This window comes from Medicago truncatula, chromosome 4 (genome assembly GCF_003473485.1).
Source record: "Medicago truncatula cultivar Jemalong A17 chromosome 4, MtrunA17r5.0-ANR, whole genome shotgun sequence".
In the NCBI taxonomy this organism is placed as follows: domain Eukaryota; kingdom Viridiplantae; phylum Streptophyta; class Magnoliopsida; order Fabales; family Fabaceae; genus Medicago; species Medicago truncatula.
Window position 1 is genome coordinate 52554522 of NC_053045.1, and position 20056 is coordinate 52574577.

The following is a 20056-nucleotide window of genomic DNA, read 5'->3' on the forward strand; positions in this document are numbered from 1 at the left end:
AAATTATTATTTTATTTACTATATATATATATTTTTTTTTCGACAAGAACTATATTTTTCTTAATAGTGGAAAATGCTCAACAAATGTCATAAAATGAAGGAAGTATCCGTAAAAACGGTTATCATAAAATGGAGGAAGTAATTCATAATTTGTACTTCCCATGCAAAATTAACTGTACTTTTTAATTTATTTATAGAAATATATTAAGGGAATATATATTTGTATGCTGATTTTTATCTATCTTTTTATCATTTATTTAAACTATTTTATCATTTTTATAATATTATCTAAATTGTCTATTAAAAATTAGTTAAATCTCATTAAAATAGAAACAATTCACGATAATATGAGGAACAATCATCAACAATAAAAATGATATAAAAAATATTATATTTTGCTCTAACATGTGTTCTTTTAATTTTATTTTTCAGTTAATTATTTATCATCATTTTATCATTAATTACCAATAAAAAATTTCGCAAGTGACATAACTTAGGACGGGAATATGAGTTTGCTTGGTAAGAACCGATATCTTATTAGCTCATTTAACTACAAGAGTCGCGTTAGGCAACCATCACATTGCAAAGAACTTATAACTTGTTTTTCCTAGTTTATAGCGTATTTTGATAAACTAATCCAAATAATTTATTATAACATAAAGCTTATAATTTATCATCATTATCTCAATTTTATCCTTATAATCTTAACTGAAAAAAATTAAATATTCATTAAATACATCATTTTTATGTCATTTCATATTTACAAACTAATTTAATAATTAATTTTATCAAACACTACAAATCATAATTTATATGCATCAGCTATACCCCGAGATTCCACATCTATATCGTTCTCATTCAGAATATTAAAGACTTGCTAGTTGATCGGAACATCTCTCTTCATCACACCTTAAGAGAGGGGAATGAATGTGGAGATTACTTTACTAAATTAGGTGCTAATTCATATGCTCATCTTATCGTCCACCAATCGTCTCCGGCTGTCCTCCTTCCTCTTCTTAGAGCTGTGCGATAGACACTTTCTTTGTTAGAAGCTAGCCATCTGTTTATCTTTGTTTCTGTTTCTTTTTTCTTTCTTTACCTGTTCTTTTTTTGTTTCTGTTAGCATTCATGTAACCAAAAAAAAAATTATAAATTAACTTATATCAATTGTCCGCTATAAACTAATCCATTATTCATTATTTTTTTTATGGAACATAGCATAGTGGCACCCTTTTCGCCTATGAATGATTGAGATTTTTATGTGTTGGGACAAATAATCTCACACACTTCTCATAACCAAGGATAATCTTCATTTATAAAAATAAATTGAAGATGTTATTTAAAAAGATAGACACACAATAAATAGATTGTGAGTCTCACAACTAAATGGATCCTATAATCATCAATTATTTTTTTTACTTTTTTGGTGTCTATCTCACTAAATAAAAAATTGAAAAATCATAAATGGAGAATATTCTAACTCCATTTTTGGAGTTATATGATTGGATTCATTGTAACTTTATCCAAAAGACTCGTTTTAAATTTGTGCAACAGCCACCACCCATAGTTTTCCAATCCAATCATATTTCTCCTCCATCAGATTTGTTGTGTCTCCATGGATTTATAGTCAGAGACACGAGGAAAGACCAACCTTTAATTTGTCAAAAACCGCGAGTACACTCCACGGTCAGAATAACTACAAGAAATAAGAACATCACATTTTTATTTTCGATAATTAATTAAATAACAACCTAGGATTTTTTGATATTTTTAGGCAAAGTTGGTTTTCAGAGTCTTTTAAAATTACTTATTGTATTAGATTAATCGTTTGTGTATTTTTTTTTTTTTTTGGGTTAAGTAGTCTAGTGGCTTGAGCTCACACAATTAAATATGGAGAAGTGAGGTGTCTCGAGTTCGAACCCCGACCCCTGCATATAATATGCAATATCTCTAGAGTTAAACTCACGGAATTTTTTTTCTTTTTAAATAGATAATTTATTTTTAATTTTGTATAAATGCTCTCCACTTAAGTTTGTTTTATTCCATGTATGTTGAGTACGTTAGATATCTTTAAGTTAGTTCATTTAACTCAAGTGGAGAAGTATAGAAGTAGTTCATTTAACTTCTATAAATGACAGTGACCTTTAATACATCATTGTTTGTTTTTATATTAAAATTTTATTGAGAAGATATTTTGCTTTTGTTTAAAATAGAGAAGATCTTAAGAGATATTTTAAAACAAATTATATTTATCTTTATTCATACATAAACGTTTATAGAATCGATACATGCAAAACTCAATCAAATTTAGAGTTTTCCTAAGATGTGGGTTAAGAAATCTATTAAATGATATTTTGTCTTGGAAATTTAAATTGTTATTTTGATCAATGTAATAATTACATCACTTATTAATAAAAACTTATTTTTTTAGTACTTTAATCAATGTCTTAAGAGCATTCGTTACTATTCTTCGAAAATTTAATCAATGATAAAAATATATTAAAAGAGAGTAAAGTAATTCATACTCCTTCCGTTTCAAAATACATGTCCATTTTGAAGAAATTGCACTAACCAAAAAACCAAATAAATTTTGTTATTTTTTATGAAAATATGTGTGTGTTTTCTATAATACCCTTAATCATTTATTATTTCATTTTATTTTTTTCTCTCTCTACAATAAATATGCAAGGGTATTATTGACAAGACAATAATTAATGTTGCATTGAAACATGAAAGGGACAAGTATTGTGAAACAAAATTATTCTCTAAAATGGACAAGTATTATGAAACGGAGGGAGTATTTCACATATTTATCTAACTAAAAAGACATTGTGGATTAGAAAGAAAAAAAAAACATTGAAGATTTCCATTGATTTTGTAAAGCAAAATTTAAAGGGTTAAATATGTTTTTGGTTCTTATAAATATATTAACTTTTAATTTTAGTTCCTCTATTTTTTTTCTTCAATTTTTAGTCTTCTCGAAAGTTTTCTATTTTCACTTTTAGTTCATCTTTTTAAGTAAACTCATACGTAAAATTCATATTTTTAAATAAAATTTTGCAGAAAAGTTTATAATATTATAAGAATATCTCCAAAAGATTAGAATTTTTTAACAAAACATGAATTACAAATGAATTTTAATTCATATTTAATTCATGTTTTGTTAAAAAAAATTTACTCTTTTTAGAGATTCTTATAATATTCTACACATTTTTTGCATAATATCATTAGAAAAATAGAAATGCTACACATAAATTGTCTTTTATAAAGACTAAAAGTTAAAAAAAAATTAAAAAATTAAATAAAAAATTGATATATTTATAAAAAATCAGAAGCATGTCTAACTCTAAAATAAATGGGGCAGCAACATCACATGGCATCAACATCATGCCTTGTTTTGACATGTTTGATGTTTGCGTTCAGTCACTTTTGCATACTAAACGTACAAAAAAGTCTTCATCCACATGAGATTTAGTCGTATCTCGTGTTTTGGTTGGAAACTACTGTTGTCCACATAAAAGAGCTTGCACCGCATGCATTTACTTCATAAGCATCATCAATTATACCACGAATTAGGTAATTTTAAATCTCACATCAATAAAATTTAGATTTGTTAAATACTCACTTCTATCACTCTTATAAATAAAAATTAATTTTTTAGATTCATTCGATAAATGAACTTAAAAAGTTAACTTTTGCTTATAATAGTGACCAAGTATCAATAGCAACCAATAGTAAAAAAAGAAATAGTAACCACTTGAGACTTGAGACATTAGTTAAGGATTTTAAATGATACATATTAACCTTTTTATGAAAGTTTGTGTAATCAATGCATTGAAAATTAAAAAATTTAACATTTTTAAAAAATTAGAATACTTAAAAGTGTCCCGGATGCACTCGTTAACAAAATCATCATCAAAATAACCACAAGCAAGAACAAAATATTTAGATATAATCTAACATCTAAGGGTAAAGTAAAACTACAATCAAACCAAAGAATAAATAAGATAAAAAGAGTAAAGAAGGGAGAACAACAACAAAAAATTGTTTACCCAGTTTGATCCAATAATGCCCTACTCTAAGATAGAGAGAGAGATATCTCCACATCTCTATCAATGAGTTCTTTACAAAGAGATACAAAAATGTTACAAGAAATTAGTTTCAACAAGCTCTCCAACAACAAACATAATTTCTACCATTTTTCAATCTCTTCCCATGAACATGAACAAGACACTCAATGATTTTCACTCTTCTAATGTGTTTCCCAATTATTTCCAAACTCTACGATATCTAACCCTTAAAAGAGAAACAACCCCAAACTTTTGATTTTCTAAAACTTACCTAAATTGCTCATAAAGACTCTCCAGTTATTGCTTCAAACCCATTAATCTGTCTCCAATAAAGAAAAAAGATTTGTGGAACCTCGTACACCTCATTCATAATGAGAGAGATAAAAATAAAGAAAGTGTAATATGATACTCTCTCTGTCCCAAATTGTATGCCGTTTTGGAAAAAAAATTGTCCCAAATTATATGTCGCTTTACAATACCAATGAAATATTAATGTTACTTTTCCTATTATATCCTTAACTATTAATTACTATCTCTTCTTTCAATTATTTCATTTATCTTTTCCCCACACAATATTAATTACATTTCTTAATACGTGTGAAATGATCAAAACGTGTTACAATTTGGGACGGAGGGAGGGAGTATATGTTATATAATAAAATCAACCAAGATACGATTAAATTTGACAAATCCAACGAGTGTCCCAAACGGCGCTAGCTGTGATACCACAATTTTGTCATCTAACAAATTTGTGACTGTTTGTTCCTACTTTGAATCCGCAATTTTGTCGTCAACTCCATAATCAATTTAAAATATTGAACTATTTTCGGTGCATTAGTTTGAAACAAAAAACAAATTCATAGTTATTGTTTAGTTTTTTTAGGGTGCAAACAAATATTGTTTATTATTTTCAATTAAAATATAGAGTAGTGATATTTGTACAATTTTTTATGAACAACTTCTTTAACAACTTTGTTTTTCTCTATTTTAGTTGGTCAAAATAATAGAGAAAGAAAAATGTAGAGAGAATAAGAACATAGTAATTTGAATATGAGAGAGAAAATTATCAAAAAATTATTACAAATTAATTGTATAAATATCATTTCTCTAAAATATACTACACGTGAACGCATATCTAATGAATGAATTCTTTTTTTTATCATATGCAATGTTAAGCTATTTAAAGTAGTAGATTTGTATTTGAACTTATACATTTTATATTAAATATATAAATTTTTAATAAGTAATTATTGTTTTTAATAAAAAGTTGATATTTTAGTTATTTTAAGATGTATATTTTGTAAAATAAAAAAGATGTATAAATTGTATATATTAGATAAACCATACCCCCTCTATTCTAAATTATACGTTGTTTTGAACACAAATTAAGAAATACTCCCTCTTTTTTAAAATGAGTGTCTCTTTAACCAATTGCAAACATATTAATGAATGAAATAAAATAGTCAAATGTCATAGTAATTTTACCAAATTATCTTAATCAACTATTGGTTTATTTTTCATTAAAGAAAAAATAATACTTTGGAAGTAGTGTAACATATTATTAATTGAAGGGTACAATTGAAAAGAAAAAGTTTTTATTGCATTGGAAACTGAAAGCGACATTCATTTTAAAACAATTTTTTTTAGCTAAAACGACACTCATTTTAAAACGGAGGGAGTACAATTAATTTTCTGTGGAAAAAAGAAATTATGTGTTACTTTACAAAATTATCCTTTCATTAATGTTATAGAAAAATAAATTAAAGAATAGAAAGAATAAACAGTAATAAATAGGTAATGATATAATAGAAAAATTATCGTTAGTGTTTTGTTGGTATTGTAAAACAATTTATAATTTAAGACAATTTTATTTTAAAACAGCTTATAATTTAAGATGGATGAAGACATGAAATCTTATGATACACACCAATAAGAAAATGTAAGTTTGTTTGACGACTATTCCAAGTGGAAAAGAGAAAGTTGAACTAGGAAGCTCAAGAGAATATCACATCAAAATGTGGGGCTATATATATATATATATATATATATATATATATATATATATATATATATATTTTAAATAAAATATATATATATAGCCTATTGGCGTACAATTATTCCATAGATTCTTTTATTATTGTCTCGTGAACTTAACTCAGTTAGTAGAAACAATGCATAATAGTATATGCAAGGTTCAGAGTTCAAACCCCGACCACCACTAAAAAAATATTCTTTTACTATCCACATTGATTCTTTTTTGGTTTCCACAAATTTCTTTTTGATAGTTTCAAATAAAAAAAAAAATTTAGATAATCTTATTCAAGTCCATAAAATATTATAGGGTGAATATATTTCATCTTAATAAATATTTTAACTTTTCATTTTAATCTCTTTAATAAAATTCTTCAATTTTAATACTCTATCTTCACTACTTTAGATATATGTTTTTAAATCAACTCACATGTATCTTTCATATTTTGGAATGAATTTTTGCATTAATATTTAATACAATATAATAATCTTTAATTTTTTTTAACAAAAATAAATTAAATATAAATTTTTAAACGGTAAAAAACATAAAAAAAAAAAAATCATATTTGATTCTTCTCTTGTTTAAATTTTTTATTTTTTTTTTACAAAAGAGAATTCTTTAATGTATTAAACATGACTATCAAAAATATTTAAAATTTTGAATAATACTAATGAGTTGACTTATGACAAGAACCAAAAGCGGTGACAGAAAAAAATTTGAAACTAAAAATCTAAAAAAGAATTGTGAAACTAAAACAAAGTTGAAATATTTACATGGACAAAACAAAATATTAAACCCTATTAAATATATGTATTTATCCCAATTGAAATTCAAACATTAATCATATTGGAGAGTCCGACTTCTTCCATTAAACTTAAATCCAATTGGTTCAATAATCAAATTTCAAGTTGCCAAGTTTCACTACTTTACTCCTTTCATTATTGGGCCGGAAATATCATGTTAATAGAAATTGAAAATATTTTTTATTTAGATATAAATTTAACTCTATAATAATTGTTAAAATCCTCCAAAAAAAAATGTTAAAAGTGTGATTCAAATTTTCTGTTATGTTAATTGATTAGTTATTAAAAGTGAAAATAAGTGATTCAAGTAAAAAAAACAACAAGAAGAAAGATTCGAAATTAGGTCTGTTTTTTATGCATCAAAGTGTGTATATGATGCAACCTTTGATAAAATTTCAATTGCTGCAATTTTAAAACAAGATTGAGATATCTTGGAGAATTGTCATAGTCGTACAGTGATAAGGTGAAGAAAGTAAGGCTACAAGGTTTGAGGAAATAATATGAATTGCTTCAGATAAAGGGGTGATTTCTTTGTAAAGTTGCGAGGTACCATAAACTCCATGGCTCATAATGGAGAGAACCTCATAGATCAGCAAGCATGTGAAAAAGAAAGTGTTGCTACATTCATTTAGGGGAGAAATTGTGTGTGCACCAATGTACATTCTCAACAAATGTTCTACACAGAGATTATAGGAGTGGTTCCGAAAGAGACATGATCTGGGAGAAAGCTATCAATGAATCATTTGAATACTTTTGGTGCACTTTGTTACAATCATGTGCCTTTTCAGAGAAAAACAAAGTTGTAGGATATATTCCTTTCTAATGCTCTTTATGGCCTGGTGCACTTAAGTTTAATGTACGTGGAATTTAAAGAAATCATAAACATCCTTAATTATAGTGTGCATATGTATGGATGACTTAATAATAACTGGCAGCGTAAAAAATGAGATTGAATATTTTAAGAGATTGATGAAGTCTGAGTTTGAAATACTAATATAGAAGAATTGTCACACTTTCTTGGAAGGAAACTTGTGAAAACCGAAAGGGAAACCATTGCACATGAAAGAAATTATGTTATGAGGTGCTAAAAATGTTCAATATGATGAAGTGTAATGTTACAGAGACATCAATGGAAACCAATATCAAATTGGTGAAAGATGAAACAGAGAAAGTTGTTGACAACACAATGTACATGCAGAAAATTGGATCATTGACACAATGTACATGTATTGTGAAAAGTGGGGGCTAATGTATAGGAAAAACTAAAATTTGAGTTTGTATTCTTGAAAGAAAATGAATTTAACAGATCGACCAAATTATAATAATGAAGGCCAAATGTAACCAAATTTAAATCTAATCTCTAAGCTAATCCAGATAGAAAGGATTCAGATGCAAATCATATACAACTAGACCAAAACTAAACTACATGGTGCTTCTCTAAGGAAAAAGATCTAACAATAACTAAAAGAGAACTAGAGTTTATGAAATTTAAACTTTAGCAGCATGAGAGTATGATCAAGTTGCCTTTCATCTAGTGCCTACTCTATCCAAAACCTTTTCCTCATCATCTTGTTCATCTGATTCTCCCTTCACACTAGCAATTGGTTGCACCTCAGCTTTCTCAATTTCCTTGCCACTTATCAAATAATGGCAAGCAAAGAAGTTGAAATAGATAAAATTCAAAACTCCAATGGAAGCAATTAAATAATAATAGTAATCAAGCCTAGTATGATTTAAATCTTGACCACCTAACCAAGGTGTTTTCCCTTTATGTGATGTTGCTTTATGAACAATGTTGACAATTAAGGAACCAGTGTAGTTTGCAATGGACAGGCTCAAAAAGAAGATGGCACCAGAAACAGTCCTCATAGACTCCGGCACTTGAAGGGTAAAGAATTCCATTATAGCAACAGCAGCAAAGGCTTCATTTAAACCGGACAGCGCAAACTGCGGCAAGAGCAAACCAAAGCTCACAGGCGAAATAAACGAATTGTGTTTCAAAGCCGAGTCACGACGCTTTTTCTCAACAACTGCAGCTACCAACATGCATAGGATAGATAATAATATCCCAATTCTGATTCTGCATCCCATGCTCATTCTTCTTGTAGCCCTTTTATTGATTATCCTCATTATAGGAAGGTAGATACACTCATAAATGCATATCCAAAATGAAAGTGATGTCATTGATATCAAGTTCATCCATCCTGGTGGAACCTTGAAGTGAGATCCAATAGACCTATCAGTCTGTATAACTTGAAGCACACCAAATGTGCTCTGCTGATCCATTACAATGAAACAACAAATTCCTGTCACCCATACTGGTAGAATTCCAAACAAGCATTTCAAGTGTTCCACTTGTTGCAAACTACAAAGTCTCCAACCATTCTTAGCAATTCCTTGGTTGTTCAATTCACTTGGTTCAGCTATTATAGCCGCCTTATCAAGAAACTTGAACCTGTCTGTTTGAACAAGCCTAATGTTTTCTGATTCTGACAATGTAGAAACATGATCATATAAAGTTCTATTTGAAAGCTGAAGTTTGCGTTTTCGACATGCTGCAACGATCACCTTTGCCATGTCTGTAAAAACGCTCCCTTGAGGTTTTTTGTAAATGTAAGTGCCGCGACCAAATAGAAAGATGATTATTGAGAAAGCAAGACAAACCGTCGGAATTGCAAATCCTAAAGTCCAGCTTACATTAGTTTGAATATAGACAACACCAGTGAGCACTATAACAAGTGCAATGGTGAAAGTGAAATACCACCAATTAAAGAAGCTCTCTAATTGTCCCCTTCCCTTTGCTGTGTTGGTGTCAAATTGGTCAGCACCAAATGCAATGTTACAAGGCCTAATTCCACCAGCACCAATGGATAATAGTCCAAGACCTGTAAATAGAACTCCTAGTTGCCAATCTTTTGGATGTTGACAATTAGGCCTATCATTATCATCACAGGTAATGGGTCTTAATTGATGTAAACCAGCTGTTAGTGTTATGGTCATTATACCCTGTCATGTAAAAACCAAGCTTGGTTATGTTTATATTATATATGTGCATTCTTACATGTTAAATAGAAAATCAAGTGAATCAATATACTCTTATTTATTGTGTCTCAACTCACTTTACTCCTTTAACCATCATATAAATTAGCACACTTAATCATTTTTGTAGGAAATATGTATGAACCACTTAATAAAATATAGCACTTTCCTTTATTTCTGTTTCAAGACATAATGATAGGTACATGTGGGAATTCTAGAATGAAAAAATGAAGATGAATAAATATGTATGTGCATGGTAAATTGTGAAGAAGAAAATGAAAATAAAGAGTTAGATATAAAATAATTTCTTAAATTACCAGAAGTGATGCAATACAACCATATAGGAGGGTCCGGAACCTCCCAAGATAAGTATCAGAAATGAAAGCACCAACTAATGATGCAATGTTTGACGATCCATTCCAAATTTGCACCACATTAACCACAAATATCCCACTCATGTTGTAATTTGTCAGAAGATACACTGTTAGATTTGATATCAAACTCATCGATGCCAATTTCTCAAATGACTCATTACCTTGATAAAAACAAAATTTAATAAAAACCAAACAATGTTAAGAAATCTTGTGTGTTTGTAACAACATTAATGATTATAATTAATTAATGTAGAAAACATATATACCGATGATATATTTAACAGATCTCCATCCTCCTGCTTCTCTGGATGAAGCTTCATTAGATGGTATCGCCTCATGTTCTAGGTCGAGTGTAGAAGGAGAAGAATTTGTGTTCACAACATTCTCCTCCATTATTGTTTCTTAATTCTGCTTTACTTTTTTTTCTAAATATTATTAAATAAATTGCATTTTGATCTATATTGTACACATGCATACAATTTTTTTTTTCTTCTTCAATTTAATTTTCATTTTTTCCACTAATGTGTCATGTACGTGGTTTGTTTTTGTTGACAATATGTCATGTACGTGTGGTTGATTTTTTCAAAGTGGTTAGAATTATTGTAGCTAGGTAGCATTTCTAACCTAAGGAGGATTAATAGTGGACATTTGATTTACGTTGGTATGTGCATTAGAATCATGCAAAGAGAGTGTGGGATGAAGATGGATTTCACGTGCTTTCAAATTTGTTGGCATAAAGAGAGTGAATCGACATTACATGAGTAATGGAAGCTTTGACATTTTGTATTTTGTTTAACTTTTATCCCTAATGTTACGATCTAATATATCACTCTTTCTTTAGGGATAACATATCACCCTTATTTTTTTTTTTTTTGAGGGGAGAAAACATATCACTCTCTTATACTCATTTTTGTCATAATAAAGGTAACGGAGGAAAATAATAGTAATTATTTTTTAACTTTTATAATTTTTTAAATGTATACCTTCTTGCATTTTTTTTTTTTCAAAAGATTCATTTATAATTAAGGTTATCTACAAATGTATTTTCAATCAGGCAAAGAATACATGTTTTGACTCATTAATATAAAAGTCGAATAACCTTTTTTTTTCTTCATAAAATGATCTTTAATATATTTGATTTAATTTGGAAAGCAAGAATATCAATACCCTTACAAGTGAACCGTAGAAGTTTCCTTTAGGTTTGCCGAAAATTTGGTGCGGGTTGTGGGAGCTAAAACTTATTTTTGGACTAATTTGTGGTTGGAAGAAGGTCTTTTATGTGATAGTTTTTGACGTTAGTTTGATTTATCTGAATTTAGGAATGTGTTGCTGAGATGAGTATGTTTGGATGGGGTGTTGGGTGTGATGCTTGAAAGTGGCGAAGGCGGTTGTTTGTGTGGGAGGAAGAGCTGGTGAAGGAGTGTTGTGAGCTGTTATATATCATTTTATTGATTCGGCAAAGGTAACTTTGGGAATGGTGTATACAAGATGCTTACAAGTGGGAAGCAGTCTAATAACTTAGAGGTGCACAACATTATCTGGAACAAGGTCGTACCTCTAAAAGTATCTCTTTTTGCTCGACATCTGTTATGTAATTAATCGGCTCCCAACAAAGGACAATTTGTTAAGACGTGGGGTTCTTCACACAAATTTTATTTGTGCATAAGTAGTTATGATGTGTACAAAAGTGTTGGACACTTTTTTTTTATTGGATTGTGATTGCTTTTGTTATATATGCTCTCTTGTTCGTCGCTGGTTAGACATCTATTCAATGAACCCTAAACATATGTATTGGATTAATTTGATTATCTTGTATTTGGTTAATGTTGAAGAATCGTTCATACCACAATTTCTTGACAAAGTAAAGTTTTTATCTTTCTGATAGTTAAAAGCGTATCACTATGTTCAAATTTTTGACCTTCATTTTCGATGAACTTTCCCTTTTCGATGTTTAAATGTTGTCGCCTAATTATCGTTACAACACTTTGTTATTTCTATTCGACCAATTCTTGTGCATGGCATGAACAACTTATATTCCATTTTAGATTTTAATGAAAAATGATTAGCATAATTTTTAGAATTTAATCAAAATATATGTACTAGGTATAGGATCTAGGAGTAATATTTTTCTTTGTTTCTTGCATTTCATTTCATATACGGTTCCTTTGCATAAATAAAATAAAAACAAAAATATGGTTCCTTTAATGTCTGTCGTTTCTGAGACATGCAATGTTCCATACAACGCGCTCTGCTTCACCAACCTATACACGTAAAACCCCACTATCCAACGTGTCTTCAACACCTCTTCCTATTGGTCTTTACACATTCAATCTAATAAACACCGGCGCGTATATCTTCTACACTTTCACATGCAAGTGTTAAAATGATTCCTATTTTGAATCTCTCCCTACTGAACAACGGCTTCTTCACACTGTACTCCACTTTTCATATCAACTTTCAAAAAATTGTCTTTTTTCATACAAAAATACTATAAAATATTGGAGTATAACCAAAGCATTCACTTTACTTTTTATATTCATGCTTCAAATTTTAATTATTATTTTTACTTCAAACCTCTAACTTAAAATCATACAACATCTTTTTGGTCTACACTCTCATCAAAACTACCCCACCAGTAGTACAACAAAATCATCACTTCAAGCTTCAACACACACTCTCTCTCTCTCTGAGTGCTTCAAGTGAAAATACTTTCATTCCCACCATTCAACTTCAAAACTTTGCAAAATGAAAATCACCATTGTTGCTTGTACTTTCTTACTGGTTTTCACAACACTTTTCAACTCTTCTTCTCTTGCTCTAACTCAAGATGGTAAGTACTATGAACCCCCTTTTTCTTTTTTCTTATTCAAACCCTCTTTCATACTATGTTGAACTTTTTTCCAATTATTTATTTATTTTGCCATAAATTTATAGTTTAATTTAGTACTTTGCAACCCATTTTAGGATTTTGTATAAAGTTTTAAACTTTAGGTGATTTTTATGAATTTTGTTAGGTCAAACATTGTTGGAGATCAAAAGTACTTTGAATGATACCAAAAATGTTCTTAGCAACTGGCAAGAGTTTGATGCTTCTCATTGTGCATGGACTGGAATCTCATGTCATCCTGGTGATGAACAAAGAGTTCGCTCAATGTATGTTACCACAACTATGTTACGTTCTTCATTCTGTTACTTGATTTTCTCAACTTTTGAGCTGAATTTGACACTTTATTTGTCTTGTGTTGTTCAGTAATCTACCATATATGCAGCTTGGAGGGATAATATCTCCCAGCATTGGTAAACTAAGTAGACTTCAGAGATTGTAAGTAGAAAATGTTTCACAAATCATTGATGCATTTACTTCTTTGGATTTTTGTAATTCTTATTCTTTTCAGTGGCTTAATGATTCAGGGCATTTCATCAGAATGGCTTGCATGGAATCATTCCTACTGAAATTACCAATTGTACTGAGCTTAGAGCCCTGTAAGTAAAATTCTTCATTTCCTTGCTAGAAATTTTCAATGTCCATTATATTTTCCTAATATCTCAATGAATGATTCCTTTGACTCTATTGAAAAGGTACTTGAGGGCTAATTATTTTCAAGGAGGCATACCATCAGGCATTGGAAATCTTTCATTTTTAAATATACTGTAAGTCTGTTTCTCGTTTTATTTCGGTTCCTTTGTTATGAAATGAACTGTTTTCGAGTTTTTCTTAACATCTATGGACCTATATATAGTTGTCTAGGTTTCAGTTCAGCTGAATAAGTTTTGGCGTTTTTAATTTTTGTTAATGATTTTGATGCAAACTTTAAATACAGGGATGTATCAAGCAATTCATTAAAAGGAGCTATACCTTCCTCTATTGGCCGTCTCTCACATTTGCAAGTTCTGTAAGTCAATTTTTAGTTATGCTGATCTTCATTGTTGATGCTATAAAGAATAAAGAAATATTAACATTATGGTCGTCATTACTTGTCTTAGGAACCTGTCAACCAATTTCTTTTCTGGTGAAATACCTGATATTGGAGTCCTGAGCACCTTCCAAAAGAACTCGTATGCACTCTTGCCTTAAAAAGTATTGTGGTTTGTATGCATTGTAGACATTAGACCAAACAGGAATTGAAATTTTCAGAGATTTTTTTTGATAATAATGGACAAGTCTATTCTTTTATGTGCTATATAGTAGGGTGATGAGAAAATGTATCAGAAACTTGTATTGAGTTATAGTAGACGATTTTTTAAAACCACTAGAGTCAAATAATAGTGCTAGTTTTGTAATTCTCATAAGTAAGGATCTTAAAAGTAACATGAGTTGTGGTTTTCTTAAGTTTCTCGGCTGTTAAGAGTTAGTTGTTGTATCGCAGACCGCTAGTAATTGCTCTGATTAAAAGATGAATACTCATTGGACTTGTTGTTTTTCCTGTTATCTTGTGTTTGTTGTTCTACACATTTTGAGGAACAAGTTGGTTCCATTGCCTGTTTGTCCTGCTAAGCATAAATTCATTGCATATGAATAGGTTTATTGGCAATTTAGATCTTTGTGGAAGGCAAATTGAAAAGCCATGTCGAACATCACTCGGTTTCCCTGTGGTGATACCACACGCCGAAAGTGATGAAGCTGCAGGCAAGTCAAATCCATGGATTGATTTCCAAATACTATCTTACACGACTTACTATATTTATAACTGATCTCCATGTTTAGTTTACATTTTCTTGACAACTATAGATATTTAAATATATGCAGTCCCTCCAAAAAAATCTTCACAATCACATTACTTGAAGGCTGTGCTAATTGGGGCAGTGGCAACTTTGGGCCTTGCACTTATCATAACCCTTTCATTACTCTGGGTTCGTTTGTCGTCAAAGAAGGAAAGAGCTGTTAGGAAATACACAGAAGTCAAGAAGCAAGTTGATCCATCAGCAAGTAAGAGCGATGTCTCAATTACAACAAACTCCCATTAAAAGCAGAAGAAAAAAAAGAATCTCGTCTTGATAAACGCTAACCTAATCTTTTAACAGGTGCTAAACTTATTACCTTCCATGGCGATATGCCATACACGTCATCTGAAATCATTGAAAAGCTGGAGTCTCTTGACGAAGAGGATATAGTTGGGTCAGGTGGATTTGGTACTGTTTACCGAATGGTGATGAATGATTGTGGTACATTTGCTGTTAAGCGAATTGACCGAAGCCGCGAAGGATCTGATCAAGTGTTTGAAAGGGAACTTGAGATTTTGGGGAGCATCAAGCACATAAATTTAGTAAACTTACGCGGTTACTGCAGGCTTCCTACTTCAAGGCTCCTTATCTATGATTATGTGGCCTTAGGAAGCTTAGATGATCTCTTGCATGGTATGATAATGATTCATTTTATGCACTAAACTATGTGCCCTTAGGCAGCTTAGATGATTGACTAACCCTTAAATTAATCATATTTTTCTCAGAAAATACTGAGCGACAACCCTTGAATTGGAACGATCGGCTAAAGATAACCCTCGGTTCTGCCCGGGGTTTGGCATACTTACACCATGAGTGCTGCCCAAAAATCGTGCATCGTGACATAAAATCTAGCAACATCCTTCTTAATGAAAATATGGAGCCTCACATCTCTGATTTTGGTCTTGCAAAGCTCTTGGTTGATGAAGATGCACATGTTACCACTGTGGTTGCTGGTACATTTGGCTATTTGGCACCAGGTATGTATTCATTAATTCATTAAGATCATTGTTTTTTTGGCTGATAGATGCTTAACTCATGCTTCAATGAAGTAGATTTTGAATATCCATGTAAACAACTGAATGCTTTATTATTAATATATCAACCAGAGTATCTACAAAGTGGGAGAGCCACTGAGAAGTCAGATGTATATAGCTTTGGAGTTCTATTACTCGAACTTGTAACCGGGAAAAGGCCTACAGATCCTTCCTTTGTAAAGAGAGGTTTAAATGTTGTTGGTTGGGTAAGCTTTTAACTTATTCAACACACATCCTTAGTAACATTGGGAAAATTTTCATAAATAATGTACTTAAGTTATGGCTATTATTTTTTGCAGATGAACACATTGTTGAAAGAAAACAGATTGGAAGACGTCGTAGACAGAAAGTGCAGTGACGTAAATGCTGAAACTCTTGAAGTAATTTTAGAGCTAGCGGCAAGATGTACCGATTCAAATGCAGATGATCGACCTTCGATGAATCAAGTATTGCAGTTGCTGGAGCAAGAGGTCATGTCGCCTTGTCCAAGTGAATTTTACGAGTCCCATTCAGATCACTGATAATGGCTAATGTGTTCCTTCCCCCTGTTTCGTGGCTTGGTTTTGTAGAAAAGTTTTGTACCAAATGTGTAACAACCATTTGTAAATAGATTTTCTCCTTGTCCAAAACAAAACCAAAAAAAGGACAACGTGGAGATGGCAATGGTTTTTTGTATTTGGAATGGTCTCTCCATATTCTTGGCTTCTTGCTATGGAAATGTAATCATGAAGATGATTAGATGCTATGTTCAAGTAGGGTCTTCTTTTCTTCTTGGATTTGAGGTTGATTTTGTTTTTCAAGAGATTCTTCTTGTGATAGTATTCTTTAAAGAATATGTTGGGTTTGAAAAAAAACTTTATGGAACAAAGACTTGAAGTCAAGAGGAGGAACTTTTCCTACTCCCAATATATTTTTGAATTTATACTTTCATCCAAAAATTTATTTGCAATGCTTTTAAAAAGTTTTTTTTTTTTTTTTCATTAAAATAAACCGTTTGGAAAATTATTTTTAAAAAAGTGTGGTTTTAGAAATATGAGGTGAAAAAAAGTTGTTCCCCAAGTGATGATTATGAGAGTAGAGAGAGAGATTGGATCTAGTCCACAAAGAGAGAAGAGGTGAAGGTACTCCTAAAAGTATTAGTCGTGCGTATAAGGTAAACCATTATTTTGTTTTCTTATAATTTATTTTTTTGGTCTGTGTAAAAAATAGTGACTATAATTCTGTATTGGAGTGTGTTTTTACCGGTCAATTTAGTCCTTAAAAAAACTTTCAATAAAAGAAATATTATCGATTAAGTTAAGGAAATAGTAGAAAAAGTGGGTGGGTGATCGACTGGGTGACCTTTGGGCGATTTGAAAGGCTAATTTCTGTCTCAACATTCTCTCAATGGTCGTGTCTTTTCTAGTTTTTCTAATGTCCTATGATTGTCACGTGTAGTATACTATTTGTGATTTCATTTTGAGATCAATAATCAAATTCTGCAAATGTCTTCTGCAATTTTTTGCGGTGGTAGTACCAAATCTATGGTACCATTATCATTATCATTACAACCATCTTTTAAGAGCTTTACACCGAAGAAGAAGAATAAGAGATTGGTTTTAGATTATTTGGGTTTGAAAGGAAGAAGGAATTTGTTAATTAAGGCATCAAGCGACGTAGCTTCACCCTCCATCTGGGAGAACTTGAAACCTCCCAAATCATCTTCCACTCATTCCTTAAGTGACATTCTCTGGCCTTCTGCAGGTTCCTTTTTTTTATTTATTTTTAAGATGAATTTAATTACTATACTATGCATATGCAACAATGGTATAAAATAACTTTTTTTATTGCGACTGTAAATGAGCTGTACTTCCAATTTTATCTCACTATCATGTAACTTTGTTATATTAATTAATTTTTAAATTATATCCAGAATATGGATATACTAATTAAACTTTTTAGTAATATATCTAATCTAAGTTATTTAAATACTTCGCAACTATTAAAAGAAATAGTATTATAACAACATGACAATTGACTCCACAAGATCTTATTTTATAAAAAAAAAATCACTTTTTCTAAACAAAATAATATTTTCATTTGTTGTCTAAAATGTTTTTATTTTCTTAATTTGTGTTGAATAGCACTTGTAAATAATTTTTGGTATGAAAATCTGATGACTTTATATGTTTCTTCCTTTTGTTTTTGATGTGTGTTTATAAAAATCATCAGGGGCATTTGCAGCAATGGCCATATTGGGAAAGCTGGATCAGTTATTGACACCAAAAGGACTCTCAATCACAGTTGCACCATTAGGAGCAGTGTCTGCTCTCTTGTTTGCCTCACCCTCAGCCCCTTCAGCCCGGGTACTACTATTTCTTTTTAGGCCTTATTCCTTAATGAGATAAATATCATTAATACAATGGTATTAAGCATTGACTTCGACACTGGCAATGATTTGATAAAATTAAGTAATTGAATCTAATCGTATGTATCAGTGTCAGACACTAGACACACATTCGATTAGAAATACCAATGCTTCAGTGTCTAAATTGAGTTTCTTAAACACCTACTACTTAAATGCTTTTGTTTCACAGCTCTCTCTATATTCTTCGTTTAGTACTAAAATTACCTAAGTGTGATTATGCAGAAGTACAGTATGTTTATGGCCCAAATAGGTTGTGCAGCCATTGGTGTTTTGGCATTTGCAATATTTGGACCTGGATTGCTAGCCAAGAGTGCTAGTGTTGCTGCTTGTATTGCTTACATGATTTACACTGACTCTGTTCACCCCCCAGGTATTTTTGCTTCAATGTTACTACTTATCTGTGATTTGAAACAAGTATCTAGCTCCGTCAAATATTAAACCAACAAAATTTGCTATATTGTACAGCCGTAAGCATGCCATTGCTTTTCATTGATGCTATTAAGTTTCAACAGTTGAGTTTCTGGTATGTTTTGTATCCCGGGGTTGCAGGATGCATTCTACTTTGCTTGATTGTAAGCAATCTATCTCTATTAATCTATTTGTACTATCAATAAAGGAACGATCCAGTAAACACGTCCAATGTTTTAAAAACTGAACCAGCCATCAAACTGTCCGGTTTAACTGAACTGTAGACGGTTCTTGTTTATGGTTCAATCGTTGGAACTGTCCGGTTTTTAAAACAATGAACATGTCATCTTATAATTTTGTTTTCCTCCGAAAACAATTTTTAGTACCCGGTTCATTGCTACTAGTTTACTTAATCTATAGCATCCATGTCTCTCCCTCCTAAAATGATCTCCTCATTGCAAGTTAACTAATTGGTAGACCTGTCTTTTTTTGTTCAGCAAGAGGTGGTTCTATACATGAAGCAAAATTTCAAATTCTGACTCTGCTTTTCTCAACTGTGATTGACTCTGGGACCATCCTTCTGCCATATCTTCCAAATTCCAATTTGGTATACTGAAGATCCCTGGAGAACATTCTTAGCTCAAAAGTCACAACTGTAAGTAGTGAGCATCCCCCAACCAAATATAAAATATTGTCCCAGAGTTTTCTTCCAGAAGCGAGGCTCTAGTGGGAATTATGTTGGCGGTTCACATTTGCTGCTTGCAAATTGCAACATTGTATTGGAATGAACTCATTGTGTGTATGTAGTATCTTATCTGGAAATTATTTGCGTGTAGTACTTCTAGATGTCGCTGCTTATCAATGGTTCCTCCTCATCCGGTAACATGGGAGAAAACGTTATACATATAGCAAAGAATCAAAATAGCAGAAAGAAAGTGGAGCAATATAATGACTAAATTTGTGTACATCTCAGACAAAAAACACAAAATTTGTGTGATCTGGATGCATAGTTCTGAACAATTTGTTTGAAGTTGTGAGCACTTCTAGAACTATAGACTTTTTGACAAATGAGTAGTAACTGAGAAACAATGCCTTGTTTGTGGTATGTGTTTACTAGCCTATGAGGAGTTGAGGACTAGCGAAGGCACCACTCAGATCTCTACGAAA

General features: G+C 30.9%; 3 protein-coding genes across 3 annotated transcripts; 2 read left to right on the plus strand and 1 right to left on the minus strand.

Moving 5' to 3' along the window:
• Window positions 1-8253: 8253 nt before the first annotated feature.
• LOC11441128 (protein NRT1/ PTR FAMILY 2.8) lies at window positions 8254-10711 on the minus strand. The gene is made up of 3 exons (XM_003608934.2): window positions 10585-10711; window positions 10262-10479; window positions 8254-9911 (listed from the first exon to the last, which is right to left on the minus strand). The coding sequence occupies exons 1-3, from the start codon at window positions 10709-10711 to the stop codon at window positions 8433-8435; spliced, it is 1824 nt and encodes a 607-aa protein (XP_003608982.1). The 3' UTR covers window positions 8254-8432.
• Window positions 10712-12895: 2184 nt separating this feature from the next.
• LOC11439135 (LRR receptor-like serine/threonine-protein kinase FEI 1) lies at window positions 12896-16982 on the plus strand. Its single transcript, XM_003608935.4, has 13 exons — window positions 12896-13148; window positions 13333-13471; window positions 13569-13640; window positions 13730-13801; window positions 13898-13969; window positions 14140-14211; window positions 14303-14374; window positions 14839-14945; window positions 15066-15245; window positions 15341-15673; window positions 15766-16017; window positions 16147-16280; window positions 16374-16982. The coding sequence occupies exons 1-13, from the start codon at window positions 13064-13066 to the stop codon at window positions 16593-16595; spliced, it is 1812 nt and encodes a 603-aa protein (XP_003608983.2). The 5' UTR covers window positions 12896-13063; the 3' UTR covers window positions 16596-16982.
• Window positions 16983-17393: 411 nt separating this feature from the next.
• On the plus strand, window positions 17394-19994 carry LOC11439136 (uncharacterized). The gene is made up of 5 exons (XM_003608936.4): window positions 17394-17817; window positions 18286-18419; window positions 18704-18851; window positions 18947-19053; window positions 19387-19994. Exons 1-5 carry the CDS (start codon window positions 17559-17561, stop codon window positions 19426-19428), a joined length of 690 nt encoding a protein of 229 aa, XP_003608984.1. The 5' UTR covers window positions 17394-17558; the 3' UTR covers window positions 19429-19994.
• The last annotated feature ends 62 nt before the right edge of the window (window positions 19995-20056 follow it).

What these genes read in the sequence shown, in the direction of transcription:
- LOC11441128 (XM_003608934.2), bottom strand. Translation starts at nt 10,711, where the DNA reads ATGGAGGAGAATGTTGTGAACACAAATTCTTCTCCTTCTACACTCGAC. An exon ending in ATCTGTTAAATATATCATCG is followed by an intron (nt 10,480 to 10,584) that starts GTATATATGTTT and finishes GTTTTTATCAAG; the next exon opens with GTAATGAGTCATTTGAGAAA. An exon ending in GTTGTATTGCATCACTTCTG is followed by an intron (nt 9,912 to 10,261) that starts GTAATTTAAGAA and finishes TTTACATGACAG; the next exon opens with GGTATAATGACCATAACACT.
- LOC11439135 (XM_003608935.4), top strand. Translation starts at nt 13,064, where the DNA reads ATGAAAATCACCATTGTTGCTTGTACTTTCTTACTGGTTTTCACAACA. An exon ending in GAACAAAGAGTTCGCTCAAT is followed by an intron (nt 13,472 to 13,568) that starts GTATGTTACCAC and finishes TGTGTTGTTCAG; the next exon opens with TAATCTACCATATATGCAGC. An exon ending in CTCTCACATTTGCAAGTTCT is followed by an intron (nt 14,212 to 14,302) that starts GTAAGTCAATTT and finishes TACTTGTCTTAG; the next exon opens with GAACCTGTCAACCAATTTCT.
- LOC11439136 (XM_003608936.4), top strand. Translation starts at nt 17,559, where the DNA reads ATGTCTTCTGCAATTTTTTGCGGTGGTAGTACCAAATCTATGGTACCA. An exon ending in CCTCAGCCCCTTCAGCCCGG is followed by an intron (nt 18,420 to 18,703) that starts GTACTACTATTT and finishes GTGATTATGCAG; the next exon opens with AAGTACAGTATGTTTATGGC. An exon ending in TGACTCTGTTCACCCCCCAG is followed by an intron (nt 18,852 to 18,946) that starts GTATTTTTGCTT and finishes TATATTGTACAG; the next exon opens with CCGTAAGCATGCCATTGCTT.